The 15837-nt window shown below is 49.5% G+C and overlaps 1 protein-coding gene and 1 long non-coding RNA gene across 2 annotated transcripts in view; both read left to right on the top strand.

The window, feature by feature from the left end:
- Positions 1 to 13740, top strand: part of LOC120374490 (zinc finger protein 883-like) — a 46649-nt gene extending 32909 nt beyond the window's left edge. Inside the window, exon 4 of the mRNA XM_039494237.1 lies at positions 11864 to 13740. Within this exon, the coding sequence (XP_039350171.1) occupies positions 11864 to 13254 (1391 nt within the window). The 3' untranslated portion in view covers positions 13255 to 13740. The remainder of the gene's footprint in view (positions 1 to 11863) is intronic.
- Positions 1386 to 3365, top strand: LOC120374583. Its single transcript, XR_005586158.1, has 2 exons — positions 1386 to 1446; positions 2102 to 3365. It is a non-coding gene; the product is annotated as an uncharacterized LOC120374583 (long non-coding RNA).
- Positions 13741 to 15837: the final 2097 nt, after the last annotated feature.

Here is a 15837-nt window from a genome sequence, read left to right as displayed (position 1 = left end):
GGGATGATGATGACTGATACCAGTCCTATTGTACCGTCTGCCATCAGGAAGGGAAGGCAATGGGATGCTGCTGTGTAACGCTGCAGCACCGTGTCTGCCAGCAGCATCCAGTAGACATACGGTGACATTGAAAAAAGGCGAGAAATGATTGTTTCCCTTTTCTTTCATGGGGGGGGGGGGGGGGATTGACGACGTATACCCTGAACCACCCGCGACAATATTTTTGACCCTTCAGGCATTGGGAGCTCAGCCAAGAATGCAAATGGTTTTCAGAGACTGCGGGAACTGTGGGATAGCTAGAGTCCTCAGTCTCCACTCCCTCCCTCCCTCCGTGAGCGTCCGTTTGATTCTTTGGCTTTCCATTACGCATGTGATACAGCACTGTGTTGAGTCCCTGCTGTGGCCTCTGTCTATCATAGCCTTGGAGATTTTTTCAAATGCTTTGGCATTTTTGTCTATTGGAACGGAGTTCTGATAGAACAGATTCATCTCCCCATACAGAGATCAGCTTCAGTATCTCCTGTACGGTCCATGCTGGAGCTCTTTTTCGATTCTGGGACTGCATGGCCACCTGTGCTGATCGGCACTCCAAGCTGCGCAAACAGGAAATGAAATTCAAAAGTTTGCGGGGCTTTTCCTATCTACTTGGCCAGTGTATCCGAGTTCAGATTGCTGTCCAGAGCAGTCACAATGGTGCACTGTGGGATAGCTCCTGGAGGCCAATACTGTCGAATTGCGGCCACACTAACCCTAATCTGAAATAGCAATACCGATTTCAGTGCTACTCCCCTCGTCAGGGAAGAATACAGATATCGGTATTAAGAGCCCTTTATATCGATATAAAGGGCTTCGTTGTGTGGACGGGTGCAGGGTTAATTCGGTTTAATGCTGCTAAATTCGATATAAACTCGTAGTGTAGACCAGGCCTTTGTTTCCCTTATGAATTTTCTACAATTTGAAGCTGCTGACTTGTATTCTTTCCTGTTGACTTCCCCTTTCCTCCATTTGCTATCTGTTGTGTTTTGATGGTTAGGGTTTTGGGATTCCTACCAGGGACTGTCCCTGGACCCTGCTGGGGTTCCATCTCCTGTACCAGCCCCTGGCTAGTAGGTGTGTGATAAATGTGAAGGCCCTTGCTCCCTGTGTGTGCTGGCAGGGACAAGGGGCTCTCTTTCTCCCCTCAGCCCTGAGTGGTGCAGGGCTGGGACTCTGCTACCGTGTCCCTCCCAGAGCATTAATTTTGCTGGCCCTGCTCTCCTGTGAATACTGGTGTTGTCACTGGGCAGCAGGTACTGAGTGGGTGACTCTTGTTCTTTCAGGGGGCGGTGACCTTCGAGGAGCTGGCTGTGTACTTCACGGAGGGGGAATGGGCTCTGCTAAACCCTGCTCAGAGAGCCCTCTACAGGGAGGTCATGCAGGAGAACTATGCCATTGTGGCCTCACTGGGTAAGGATTCCTGTTCCCTGGTTATTAGAAGCTGTGCGGTCTCTACAGAACCCAAGTAGTAGTAACTCTAGGCCTGTAACTTTTGGCAGGTTTCCATGCCCCGCTTTTTGCCTTATGTCCTTCCCCGGACATGTGTATATTTGATATTGGCCATTTTTACTTAACATTTTTTTTTTCCAACTATTAAACTCTTGTCCTCCGTCCTCCACTCACTGCTCCCCACACAACCCCTCACTGCCGTATCTACCCACTGTGACCCTGGCCACCACTGCTGAGTCCTTGCTTCATTCCTCCCTCCCAGAGGACAACCACTGCCCCGGCACAAATGTACACTTTGTCGATGATGTCACAGGGTGGTAGTGAGAGTTCTCGTGACTTGCTAGGTCTTTCTCCTCCCTCTGCCCCATCTCCAGCAGCCATGGTCTGCCTTCCCTCCAGGCTCTTTGGATCTTTTAGCAGGTCCCTTCTGAGGCCACATTGCCAAATTCTTGTTTCTTACATTGTCCTTTTCCAGAGGAATTAGTCTGTTGCTCTTGAATTATGGATTATTCTCCAGCCTTCCCCAGACACGTGTGTGTTAATACTCCCTCCTACTGTACCTGACTCACTGGATAATTCTCCTAATTCCCCAAAATGCGCTTGTCTGATGTCACAGGTGTGGAGGAGCTGCACCTTTGACCTCCTCCAGAGTCTGCTCAAGGAATGCCCTCTCAGGTACCAGGCCTCCAGCCATCACCTCTCTATGGGCAGGGACATAGGAGTCGCTGCATCTCGACCAAGGTTTGAGGCTTGCAGTCCCCTCACCCTTCATTGCATTCACTGGCCCAAAGTCCAGCCCCTGTGCTTTGCTTCTCTCCAAGGGCTGTGACCAGCACGTGTGTGACGGATGTGGGAATTTTGGTAAAATTTCTGTTATTCCAGTACATCCCTCGGCTGCCCTCTGTATTTGGTGTTGCTCAGCTCTGAGTGTGAAGAGCTGTGACAGGGTGATACAAATGGCTCATGAAGACACTGACTGTGACTAACCCATATCAATGGAAGACCTTACAGAGTCCACAGTAACCCCCAGGACTGAGCACTTGACATCTATCAATGAGAGGTTCCCAGCTTGTCTGGGTGGAGCGCACGTGAACTCAGCATGTTCTGAGGAGCGGGAAGAAGAGGGCTCCCAGAAACAGGGAGCTTTCCTGGAACTAAGACAAAGGGACAGACACAGGGAAAGGACACCCAATGAGTTCCTACAGCAGTGTGGCTCAAGGGCTTTGTCCAGTATGGATTATGTCCTAACCTTTACTTCTCTGTGGTAACCTAAGGACTTGCCCATGCTGCGTTCCAGTTGACTAATAAACCCTACTCTTTTTTAAAAGGCTGCTGGGTATCACTGCAGATACTTTCTGGGTGCATTAATCCCTGAAGAATGTAACAGTCTCTGACCAGGAGTCTATCTCAGCTGGACTTGCTGGGTACAGCTCATGGCGTAAGGCAGGAGAGCTGGAGCCCAGAGACTCAGTCTCAGAGGCATTAAGGCTGCATGGCCTACCCTGAGGGAAGAGCAGGATCCTTGGGGATTTGGCACACTGAAGGGGTTCCTCTAGGGACTGTTTAAAAGCTGAGGTATAGGACAGACTGAGGATCCATGACAGTGGGTGGCAGCTGGTGGGATTCTGAATGCAACAGGAGGATTTTGCAATAAGTAACTTGTAGCAGTGAAAACAAGACTAGTCAACGGAAAGTGGAAAAAAATGGAGTATATCCACCTCCCTAAGAAGAGCATCACAGAGCTGTGCAGTGGGAGCGTGTTCAGTGTTGGGAAATTACACAAGGCTCAGCCGAGTGCATGGCTGGAGAAGGATGATCGAATCTAGGTCTAAACCCAGGTGGGATTTTGAGAGAGTCCCAGGGCCACAGAGGCACCTGCAGCAGCAGCAGGGGGACATCCTGACAATCCAGTTCCCCCTTCGCTAGAGTTGAAGCAGTGGGAGTTGGAGCAGAAAGCAAAGGAGCTTCAGATGGAGGAACAGAGACTAGCAGACCGCAAAAGGGAGCGGTTTGATTGAGAGGAAAGAGGAGAAACCTGAGGAGGAGCAGAGGGAAAACCAGGAAGAGCAGCGATAGCATGAAGTGGGTATGGAGAAGCAAAAAGTCCCATATAGGGGAAAGTGGGGAGAGATCACAGGAAGCTAGGTCTTTAGGAGCCTAGATGCCAAATGGCTGGTCTGGTTTAAGGAGAGGGGATATGGATGCCTGCCTCACTGCCTTTGAGAAGGCTTGTGACTGGAACCAGGTTGATCCTGTTGACTGACTCCACTGTCTTACCCCTTACTCAATGCCAAAGCGATAGAGGTATATACCCAAATGGATGGATTTGATTACTTGGGACTATGAGGGGCTCTACTGCTTAAGATTGAATTGACACCTGTGGCTTATAAGAAAAGGTTTGGGGATATGCAAAGAACCAGGGTGTAATGTACAGTAAATCCTTCTATAACACAGTAGTTACATTCCTAGAAAACAGGTTATGTAAACTGAAGAATAAATGGGAAAAATAGGGTTCGGTTCCCAGACATGACAAAGTTGTACATATTGGAGGGTGCTCAGGGCAGGGGGTTGGGGCGTGGGATCCGGGAGGTCCTCACCTCAGGTGGCTCCCTGTGCCTGCTGTTCCTGGCGGAGACGCGGCTAGGTGGCTCCGGGCACTCGCCCCGTCCCTCCCCGAGTGCTGACTGCAGGGGCAGCCCCTTCAGGCAGAGGCAGCGTGCAGAACCCCCTGGCTGCGCCTCCACCTCCACTAGGAACAACAGACATGGGAAGCCACTTGTGGGGAGCCACCCAAGGCGAACGCCCTCCCACATCCAGCACCCCGAGCACCCTCCCGTGCCCTAACTCCCTCCCATGAGCGTGCACTATATAAAAATTGTGTGCGCAACATAAAAATGAGTCACTAAAGGAAAACCGCGTTATGTCATAAATGTGTGTTATGTAAGACTTTACTGTATATGGAAACTACTGCCCTGGTGGCAAAATATCTCTGCAAAGAGGGTAAAGGTGCAGGTGCCACTATGCTGGAAAGTTTTTATGACCTGGTGAGGTTAGAGCAACTCTGTGAGATGTGTCTCCATGAGCTTCAAATGTGGTTAGTGGACAAGAATCCTGAGGATCCGTGTAGCACATTCCAGGTGGCAGATGAGTTTGTGGATAGTAGGACCCATAGTGAAGAAAACCAAAGGGTGACTGGACCAAGTTGGGGACCCAAAGGGGGGGTGTTACATAGGGGCACCCCAGAAGTGGGATTCAAGTAAATTGAAACCAGGAGTGACAGGCAATGTGGGTAGACCAGCTCCAAGGGATCCTGAAAAGCTGACATGTGGCATACACGGGTGCGCTGCTCAAGGCTGGAGAAGATGGGGTGTGTCCGGGCCCGAGGGGCTCATCCATCCTGTGTCCAGCCAAGAAGGCTGCCTGTAGCTCAGCCTCATCTAGTGAGCTATGTGACTGAACTTCTGGAGGAAAGCAGTCTCACAGCCATCTCCTCTGGGCTAAAGGGTGAGCTGGAGGATGAGCTCCCTCCGCAGGCACTGGGCACATGTCCCGTGTGCTCAGACTCATCATCCCCAGCAGAGTGGAAGGTGGTTACTGGGGGGACATTACTTGGGTGGAGAGATGCTGGGAATGAGAGACCCCTTGTCAAAGCCCGTGTGGTAAAACCCACTGAATGCTGAAAGGATGCACAGCCTGGTGCAAGGGGCCAAAGGTGAAGCCATTTGCCCTACCTGTGGCTCATGTCCCTGTGCAGACACAGGACGGAGCCAGGGGCTAGCTAGGAGTGGGTTCTCCAGGATCTCACTGTGACGCTGTCGGGGTTCCCAAGGTGTCTGGGGTGAATCACTACCAGCTGCATGCAGCGTGAGAGATCCTTGGGTGTGCCCACCTGGGGAAGTTCTCCCAAACCTGCCGGCTGCTGGCAGCACAAGCACACCGATGTGCTCTACGAGCCTCACGTGTTCCCTCTGCAAGCTAGCAGTTAATGCACCCACCTTGTTACACTGAAGTGCCCACTCCCTTGTCTTCTGGGCACCCACTCTGTACAGCGATCTGCTGCCTCGATGGGAAGCAGTGCACCCTGGGGTCGCCAGCCTCCCCTCCACTTAACACACTCTTTAATATCAGTCATTTGGTCGTGGCTATAATAAACCAACTAGAAGCGCATTTAACTGGCTTAAGGCAAAGATCCAAACTAAAGGCAATAATATGTCTAATAATGTGTTCCTCCCCCACTGGTCAGGCCTTACCGCACTTGTCCAGTCCAGAGAGCTGGGATCTGCTTTTCATGAGACACTCACACTGGCAATGTCGTCTCTGTAATGGATAACACCTTGTGGCCGCTCTTCTCTTCCAGAGTCCCGGGCTTTTGTCTCTTTTCAGAATCGGGGTGGTTCATTGATTTCGGCTCAGCCCTGAGGGTTCCCTGTTCAGAGTCTTTTCTTGGAGTTTGTGACAGAGTGCTGGGAATCAGCAATTGAACCAGTGCTCTCCTCATTGTTTAACCCACTAGGCCTTGGGCAGGGCTTGATTAAGAGAGGAGCTCCTCATTATCAGATCAAACTGGGGCAGTGAAGCTAATGAGCTAATTAACCCAGTAACAAGGAGATTGGATAAAAGAGTATAGGGAGGAAGTTCAAGGGGGGAGAAGCAGGAGAGAGAGAGAAAACCAAGGCTAGTAGGGCCTGAAAAAAGAGAGTTGTATGGAAGGAGTTGTCTTTCCCCTCCCCGCTCCTTTGGACAACATGTAGTGAAGCTGGATAACACTGTGACCATTTCTATACTGCAAAATGTTGCCAGTGCAAGTTGTGTCAGTGTACAGCCGCTTCATTTAGTACATGGTACATACGTGGTCCTTTCCCCCCCCCGCTGCACATAATCACTAGGAGTGCTTGCATCAGTGCACATGGGTAGATATCCCAGTGAGCAACCTTCCACCATCAGCACACTATATTTTGGGTAGTTTTGGCAAGGCATGGTGGGGCAGAAACGAGTCGCACAGGTGTGACCGGGAGCAAGGGGTCAACTTCCTGTAATACAATGTTCTCCATCCCATATCGTCATATCAACTCTAGCCCATAATTTTGTGCTATTTCCCATGATCCTGTGCTGGACTTGTTGCTGTCTGCCATCTCTCACAGAAGCATGGAATCTGCATGATTGTTATGAGCGTTGCAAGTATAGGATGCACGATTCTCCAGTACTTCCAGAGTTGCAAAAAGGACCGCAGGGAACATGATGATTTCATAGTTGTCAGTTTGCTGTGAGACACAGCACAAAGCAGTTCATGATTGTTAGTGGCATTTATTGCCTGCACAAATTTAGAGCCTTCACCTCCCCCTCTTCGTGCAATGGCCCTCTATGGGTTAACGGGATCTTTTCCCAGTGAAAGAGCCTTAATGTACGTTTATTAGCATTAATCAACAGAATACGCGCACTAAGCATCTAACGCCCACCACTCCCAATAAAGCAAGCAGACTTTTCCTGATGTCCAGTCAGGACTGGATTTCACCTGGGGCTTCAGCTGCTGCACGGTATGCTCCAGGCACCTCTGGCACCACCCACACGGCAGCTGCTGCCATAACCCAGCACTCCGGTACAGAGTCTAAGGGCTCTGAGCTGCCCTTCTCCACCATGGCACCATCGACAGTGCTAAAGGAGACGGCACTGACAACTGCTCTGATTACGGTGACACAGCCCAACGCTGCTAGCACAATAGCACCAACACATAGACTACAGCAGCTCAGCATGCCTTATTCCCGATGCAGTCGGCACCTCACTCTACGCCACTGACGCTCTCAGCACTGCACCACTTTCTGCAGCAGAAGGATCTGTTGTCTTTGTTCCCCAGTCTCCTTAAACAGGTAACACCAGTCACTGCTCTTAGCAAAGGGGGACCAAGTGTCAAACGCTGGATATCTGCACAATCAGCCTTGGAATTTGGCATTAATCACCCCCCGCTGATAGCAGATTCCACAGGAAACCCATTCCCCCCCCCCCCCGTGACCCAGGAACACACAAAGACATGACACTTATTGATACAAAGGTGTGTGAATACTTTATGGGCCGATATAATCTGTCCTATCTCAGTATAATACTTAGTAACATTTTCATGCTTTCAAGGGCTATTTCAAATATACAGGTAAAATTCATAACATTCCAGTTTGTTCAGGGAGGATAGGTGGCAGCATATCTGGTTTCCCATCTCTCACCCCAAAGTGTGGTGGATGTAGAGATGTCTACACCTGCTTTTAGGCCACAGGCATCACAACTTTGGCCTGTCTTTGGCTTAGCTCTCAAGCGGGACGTGGTAGGGAGACCTTGGCCTTCCCTCTGCACCGGGTCCCAGCCCTGGACCCTGTGGGAATAAAGAGTAGCTAACTCCTCCATGCAGAGGATGTGAGTCTGCCACTCTGAGCTACTTCCTACCTCTCCTCTCTTTCAGCTTGTGGCATGGTCCCTTAGAGTCCAAACAATCAGGAACTGAACAGAGTTCTGATGAGCAGAGCCCCGCAGGGCCTGCTGGTTCTCAGGAAAGGGCAGGGTTTGGTGAAGGCACTGCAGTTGGGACTCACCAGCATCGTGGTTCCCTCCCAAGTTCAACTTTCCGTGTGGCTTGTCTGAAAGACCTGGCTTCCCTCCAGCCTGTTCACTCTACCCCATTTCCTCGCTGCTCTTGGCTGGGCTGCAGGTTCGTCCCTGCCAGTACTGTGATGTTATCTTGGGTGTGGGGGCCTGAGGGCCTAGTTTGGGGTCGGGAGGGAAAAGGATGGCGAGGAGGCATTCCTGTCCCTTCCAAACCTTGGGCAGGTTGACATAATATATACCTGGGTTGTCTTCTTTCTTCTGGGTTGCCAGACCTCAGAATCAATCTCCCCCACCTGTTTTACCACCTTGGCGGCGCCTTGCCATCAGGCCAGAAGCTTGGATTTCAATGTCAGCAGCAGAAGTATCGCTCAGTCTCCAGGTTGGAGCTCTCAGAGACGGGCTTTGCTGTTGACCTGCTCCTGGTTGTGTTCTGTCTTCTCCAGGTTTTCCCTCGCAAGTGCCCCCAGGGTCTTCAGTTTCTTTCTTGACTTTATAACATACCGCGCTACGTTGGTTGTTCTGGAGTTCTGCCCTTCCCATGTCTCATGGAGGAAATCCAAGATTCCCCTTGATTGCCTCCCTTATAGTAATTGGGGAGAGGGATAGCTCAGTGGTTTGGGCATTGGCCTGCTAAACCCAGGGTTATGAGTTCAACCCTTGAGGAGAGCCACTGAGGGGTCTGGGGCAAAAATCAGTACTTGGTCCTGCTAGTGAAGGCAGGGGGCTGCAATCAATGACCTTTCAAGGTCCCTCCCAGTTCTAGGAGATAGGTATATCTCCTATTATTATTATAAATGGAGAGAAACCTGTGGGTGCCTGGGGCACTTCACAGGTGGTGAGCAGGACAGGTGGGATGGTCCCAGTGTCACGAGTCAGTGGATTGAACTACCACAACTCTTTAATGTTTTGTTAAACTGTTCCACCAGACTGGCAGTTTGGTGGTGGTATACTGATGTCTTCAAGTCATACAATTAGTTCACTAAGGGTATGTCTACACTACCCACCAGATCGGTGGGTAGCAATCGATCCAGCAGGGGTCGATTTATCGCATCTGGTCTAGACGCGATAAATCGACCCCCAGCGCTCTCCCATTGACCTCTGTACTCCACTGCCACAAGAGGCGCAGGGGGAGTCGACGGAAGCGGCAGCAGTCGACTCACCATGGTGAAGACACCACGGTAAGTCAATCTAAGTACATTGACTTCAGCCACGTTATTCACATAGCTGAAGTTGCATAACTTAGATTGATATCCTCCCCCACCCCCCCGCCCCAGTGTAGACCAGGCCTAACTGTGAGATGTTTGCCCCTTGCTTTGTCAATAATTGTTTGCAGATCCCTACTCAGGCAAATACTTTTATGAGCTTACTGGCAATGACAGCTGCCATTTCTGACCAGAGGGGAATGGCCCAGGGTCTCTGGTGGCACAATCCAGGAGCACCAATATATATTAGTACCTGGCTGCAGACGTTTTCAGTGGACCCACCAGCTCTGTGCCTGTCCATAAGAACATAAGAACGGCCATATTGGGTCAGAGCAATGGTCCATCTAGCCCAGTAGCCTGTCTTCTGACAGGGTCCAATGCCAGAAGCTTCCTTGGAAATGGACACAACAGGGCAATCATCCAGTGATCCTTCCCCTGTCCCCCAACGCAGCACCTGCCAGTCAGAGGGACCCCTGCAGAGGGGAATAGTATGGGGGGGGGCTTTGAGATCTTTTTCTGGCTCACCCTCTGGTACTTGGGGCAGGAGGCACAATAGTCCCGTGCCTCTGGGGTGGATGCCCGGCCAGTAGAACTCCGTGGTCACTCTGTTGAGTGTCTGCTCTGTCCCCAAGTGCCCCGGCACAGCGCTGCATGGGCCAGCTGAAGCACCTCCCCTTTGGAAATTCCTGGGTACCAAAGCTGCATTTGACCAGCCCTGTCTCAGCCTGCTTCATCAACTGCTATGGTCTCTCCTCTAGCAATTCAAAATAGGGCCACTATTTCAGCTGCTGCGGGTCTAACACTTTGTCATCCACATGGGTGAGATGTTCATAAACCTGACTCAGGGTTGGGTCCCTCCTTTGCTCTCTCACAATGTTTATTTGCTAGACAGCAGGTCCAGGTTGAGCAGTGGTAGCAGGCCCCTACTGCTCCAGTTAAGTTCAGGTGAAAAGTCATTTGCCCATGAGGGTGGTCCGTCTCCTGGATCTTTGGCTTCCAATGGAGCCATCTCCTCTTGGCACCTCCTCTTGGCCACCATGGCCATCTGCTGTCATCCTGGTTCTTCCAGTCCAGGCTCTAGCCCCTCTGCAGATGCTCCAGGCCATCCCTGGACATCCTTCCTGAAAAACTTCCTGTCATGCCGAAGTATGACCAGAGAGGCCAGGTCTTTGGCCACTTTGGCCTGCACTGTCTCAGTGTGGTCTTGCAGAGTCAGTTGCACCTGTTTAATCGGACAGGTTTGCATGTCCCCGTGGATACACTGGAGGAAGACCATGCATCTAGATTCTCCTCCCGACCCCATCAACCACTTCCTGACTAAAGTCTGGCTGCAGCCAGAGTCTCAGTCCTCCATTCACTAGCAAAGGGACTAACATTTTCCCTCGGCCCCTTTTCTGAGCCCAGTTATCTGCTCTCCGGGCCTGCCCATAATTATAGTCCATGAATGGGCAGTCCCATCTGAAATGGCCTGGCTGCTCACATGCAACTAGCCCTCATGGGAGAAAGAGGTTTCACCATTAATTCTCCTGAGTGGGATGGCCCCTTTGGATAAGGCTACTCTGCTTTACTCAGATGTCTCCTGGCTAGCTGAGGGTGGGCTTCCAGGCGCCTCTATTGGCCGTTGTATCCTCGTCACCCTCAGTGAGGTTTGGGTTCAGTGGGACTTGCGGCCTCTGAGGTGCACCAGACTGGCGTTTGGCATTTCAGCTATGGACCCATGGTACATCAGGTAGTTCTCCACCATGGCAGCACCCTCTTCCAAGGTCTCTGGTTGGTGTCTCATAGAATCATAGAATATCAGGGTTGGAAGAGACCTCAGGAGGTCATCTAGTCCAACCCCCTGCTCAAAGCAGGACCAACATCAACTCATCTTCCACTCAAGCTCCCCCCTGGAGTTCAAAAGAGCAGAGGCCTGTGGGGTCTGCTGGTTGTCAGAAAAAGGGGGGTGGGGGTTGGAGATGGCACAACCTGTGGGCCTCACCAGCATCATGCTTCCATCCCAGCGCCAACCTTCCAAGTGGCTTTTCAGGAGAAGGACCTGTTTTCCCTTCAGCCTGGTCACTCTCCCGCCCCCTGTTTCCCTGGGCTTCTAAGCATCTTTTAACCAGCTCCTCCAGTTGAGGCATGCTTCGCAAGCTGGAGGGGGTGGGGCTGCCTGTGCCCAGTAGTGTTCTTTAACCCCATCTGGCCCAGTATGGGGACTGTGTACCCCATCACAGTTAAATACAATAGTATCAAGTTATGCCTGTGTTTGTCATATCTGTCTGCCATTACATTGTTCATTTTGCTTGTGTAGTCTAATTCTTCCCCCACCCGGTGTGTGTCTTGTCTATATAGATTGTAAGTTCCTCAGGGCATGGGCAATCTACTACTCTGTGTCTATACAATGCCTAGAACAATGGGGCCCCGTTTTTTATTGGCCCTTTGGCACTACTGTAATAAACCTGATTAATAATAACTGTCCTGCTGCTTGGATCCCAGGAAGGTGGCCTCAGGATGCTTAAAATGAGCTGAGGGTAAAACCATGGAATGCTGACAAGTATCCCACAAATTCAGCTGAGCTCTCTTGATTTTGTTCTCTTGTGCAGGGTTTCCAGTTTCCAAGCCTGATGTGATCTCCCGGCTGGAACGTGGGGAAGAGCTGTGGGTCCCAGATCTCCAGGGCTCTGAGGAAAGGGAGCTCCAGAAAGGTGCTCAGATAGATGAGGCATCCATTAAAGCAACTCAGAAACTGGAACCACATGGCACATTAGCAGGAAGATGCAAAGAGAAAGTTTCTGGGAGGTGTGGAGAGGCAAAAGCCTCTGAAAATCAGCATAGGCCAGAGAAAAGCGTCAGTAGTGGCTCAGACCTTATTCGACATGAAAGAATTAATATGGGAAAGAGACCTTACACATGCTCTGAGTGTGGGAAAAGCTTTAGTCAGAGCTCAACCCTCATCACACATTACAGAGTTCACACTGGAGAGAGGCCGTACACATGCTCTGAATGTGGGAAAAGCTTCAGTCATGGCTCAGCCCTTATCACACATCAGAGAATCCACACCGGAGAGATGCCTTACACATGCCCTGAATGTGGAAAAAGCTTCAATCACAGTTCAAATCTCATCAAACATCGGAGAATCCACACAGGAGAGACACCCTACACATGCTCTGAGTGTGGGAGAAATTTCTGTCGGAGTTCAGCCCTTATCACACATCAGAGAATCCACACGGGTGAGACACCCTACTCATGCACCGAGTGCAAGAAAACCTTCAGTGAGAGTTCAGACCTTATTAGGCATTGGATAATCCACACAGGAGAGAAACCCTACACATGCCCTGAGTGTGGGAAAAGCTTCAACCACAGCTCAAACCTGATCACACATCGGAGAATCCACACCAGAGAGACACCCTACACCTGCCTTGAGTGCGGGAAAAGCTTCACCCAGAGCTCACACCTTATCACACATCAGAGAATCCACACAGGAGAGCGCCCCTACACATGCTCTGAGTGCGGGAAAAGCTTCTGTCGAAGCTCAAACCTCATCACACATCAGAGAATCCATGTAGGGAAGACACTCTGCTCATGCTCTGAGTGTGGGAAAAGCTTCAGTCGGAGTTCAGCTCTTATTAGTCATCAGCGAATCCATAGAGGAGTGACAAACTTCACATGCCCTGAGTGCGGGAAAAGCTTCAACCGGAGCTCACACCTCATCACACATCGGAGAATCCACACGGGAGAGAAACCTTACACGTGCTCTGAGTGTGGGAAAAGCTTCAGTCGGAACTCAAACCTGATCACACATCAGAGAGTCCACACTGGAGAGACACCCTACACATGCTCTGAGTGCGGGAAAAGCTTTAGTCAGAGCTCAACCCTCATCACACATCGGAGAATCCACACAGGAGAGAGACCCTTCACGTGCCCTGAGTGCGGGAAGAGTTTTAGTCAGAGCTCAACTTTTATCAAACATAAGAGAATCCACGTAGGCGAGTAATGTCATAAATGCCTTGACTAGGGCTGGCCAAAGAATTTTTGTAAAATACATTAGCGAATTCCCACATAGTTTGCACCATTGTCTTCAGTGTGGTGTCTCAGCGCCACTTGAGTTTCCTGCCTCTATTTTGCACCTCCCCCTTCTTTGGGGTGATTTTCGTGATCCTTTATATCAACTCCTTTGTCTTTGGGAGTGTCCTCCTCCTGCCAGAAATATCCATCAGCGCCAGCTGGGGGAGATGGGGTTGACCTTGATTAGCTACACTGAGGTAAAAGCTACCTGTGTCTTGTCTCCACTGGGATTGTACGTGGAGGTAACTGCCCAACATAGCGATCTTGTAACAACAAAAGTACATTTGCAGTGCAGACATGACCTGGGTACAGTGGCTGGGTTAGTTTTCCCCTTCACCTGAGCTCAGCTCCATAATTTTTCCTAGTCTAAACAAACCCCAAGGATCACGTTGATACCATTCCCCCATTCGGCCTCTGTGATACCTAAAGGAGATCGGGTGAGTCAAAGGGATTCCCTCCTTCCCCATCACTGTGACAGTCCCCCCTCGGCCCAGCAGCATTAGCTTCTGTGTAAGGCACAATAGCGTTTATCCTCCCTACGTTCTACCCCTGCACCTCCCAGTGTCATGTGATGCCATGTTCTGTATGCTCCCTGTGCTTAGGTGTCACACTTTGATCCTAAATCAGACTCACTGGGGCTAGAAATGAAAGTGTCACAGACCTGGATGGGGGATTTGAATGGATCCCAAACACAGAGTAGTCATTCTGTGCTTTCATCTCTGCTTCCATCTATTGGCAAAGCTGCTTCTGGGCTTTTTCCTGCTGAGCTGGGATTGTTTGCAGATGGGAAAGTTGGCTGCATTTCCCTCTTGTGATGAAGCTTAAATCTTTTGTACATAACATGACAATAATAATGAGGTGGCACTGAGTGAAGAAAGTTTGAATGGACCTGAGGAGAACACAGTGGGAGAATCTGTTTTGATTTATCAGATATAACCTGCTCTGGAAATTCATTTTATATGAAACTGAAGGTGTTTTAAAGCCCTCTGTGTTGTGAGTTTTTCTCTTTCCTGAAGATGGTTTGGTCTCACAATTAGATATTACCTTTGTTTGACAGAATTTACCTCTGATTTACTGAGGATTTTGAGACAAATGACCATTTGGTACAACAGAATTTCTTTTATTTGTGGCTGCTCCTCACCCCTCCATGATGACAGGGAGGAAGTTCAAGTGCGGTTCAGTCACTGGGAGATAATGCTCCAAGTTACTGGGCACGGTACCAAGGAAACAGTAGTGTTTTAAAATTTCTACTCTGAAGTGGTGAACAACAGCATACCATAAATTGTGCAACTAACTGAAGTAACTGGACACAAGCACACTTGTTGTGGGTGGAATATAAATATATAATAAGAGATGTCCAATAACTAGGCTTAATCAATTTATTAATTAAGGATTATTAGTCAAAGATTAATACATCATAATACCGAAAAGAAGAGTGCCTAGGTTACCAATCCCTCTGGAAGACAGGAGTGCAGAGCTCACACTGTCTCAAAGATTCTGTGCTTATCCCTCCTCTAATTGTACCTAACTGGGGGGGCGGGGGTTCACAATTTTCCCCATATCACTTTACCTGATACATCTTTCTTCTCTGTTTTCTGTGACATGTTTTTCATAGACAATGATTGTTACACTTTCTATGTGAGGGATATGTTGTGATTTTCAACATGACATATTTTACATTTTGACAATTATGTAGACCTTACTCATTGAGCAAAAATGGAGAGGCATGTACACAAGACAAGAATTTTGATTTGAATATTCCAAGTGTAGCAGTCTCTCTTTTTCTGCTATATTTATGCCTACCCCTGAAATGAAAATACTTCAGCTATCTCATTGTTTAACGTAGATGAAAAAGCATTTTGGAAGATCTTAACATGAGGACAATTCAAGAAACATACGTGATATTATATATAATGTTAGCAGTGTATATACTGTTCATATTGGCTAGCACTCTAGAAGTTACAGACTTTCTCTCTCCTAATTCCATCTATATTGTAGTAGCCAGGGATAGCACAACACCAAGAAGCTACTGTATTTAGGTGTATCTTACAAGCTTCTTGTATCTTAGTTTTTGCTAAGCTTGTATTCTCCAGCACAGATACTAAGGAGGAGTTCTTACAAAGGTCACAGCATCTACTGTGTGGTAATACATAGGGCCCTACCAAGCTCATGTTCATGAAAAATGTGTCTCAGCCAGTGAAATCTGGTTTTTGCCCATGAAACATAGTCTTTTGTTTGCTTTTACCCTATACTATTCAGATTTCACAGGGGGGACCAGTGTTTCTCAAACTGGGGGCCCTGACCCAAAAGGGTGCTGAGGGGGTCGCAAGGTTATTTTAGGGGGGTCACAGTATTGCCACCCTTACTTCTGCATGACCGGAGAGTGGCAGCTGCTGACTGAGGTCCCAGATATGAAGGCAACAGTGCAGAAGAAAGGGTGGCAATACCATAACATGCTATCCTTACTATGCGCTGCTGCTGGCAGTGGCTCTGCCTTCAGAGCCGGGCTCCC

Source organism: Mauremys reevesii, linkage group 11 (genome assembly GCF_016161935.1).
Source record: "Mauremys reevesii isolate NIE-2019 linkage group 11, ASM1616193v1, whole genome shotgun sequence".
Classification (NCBI taxonomy): domain Eukaryota; kingdom Metazoa; phylum Chordata; order Testudines; family Geoemydidae; genus Mauremys; species Mauremys reevesii.
This window is presented reverse-complemented; position numbering and strand designations above follow the sequence as displayed.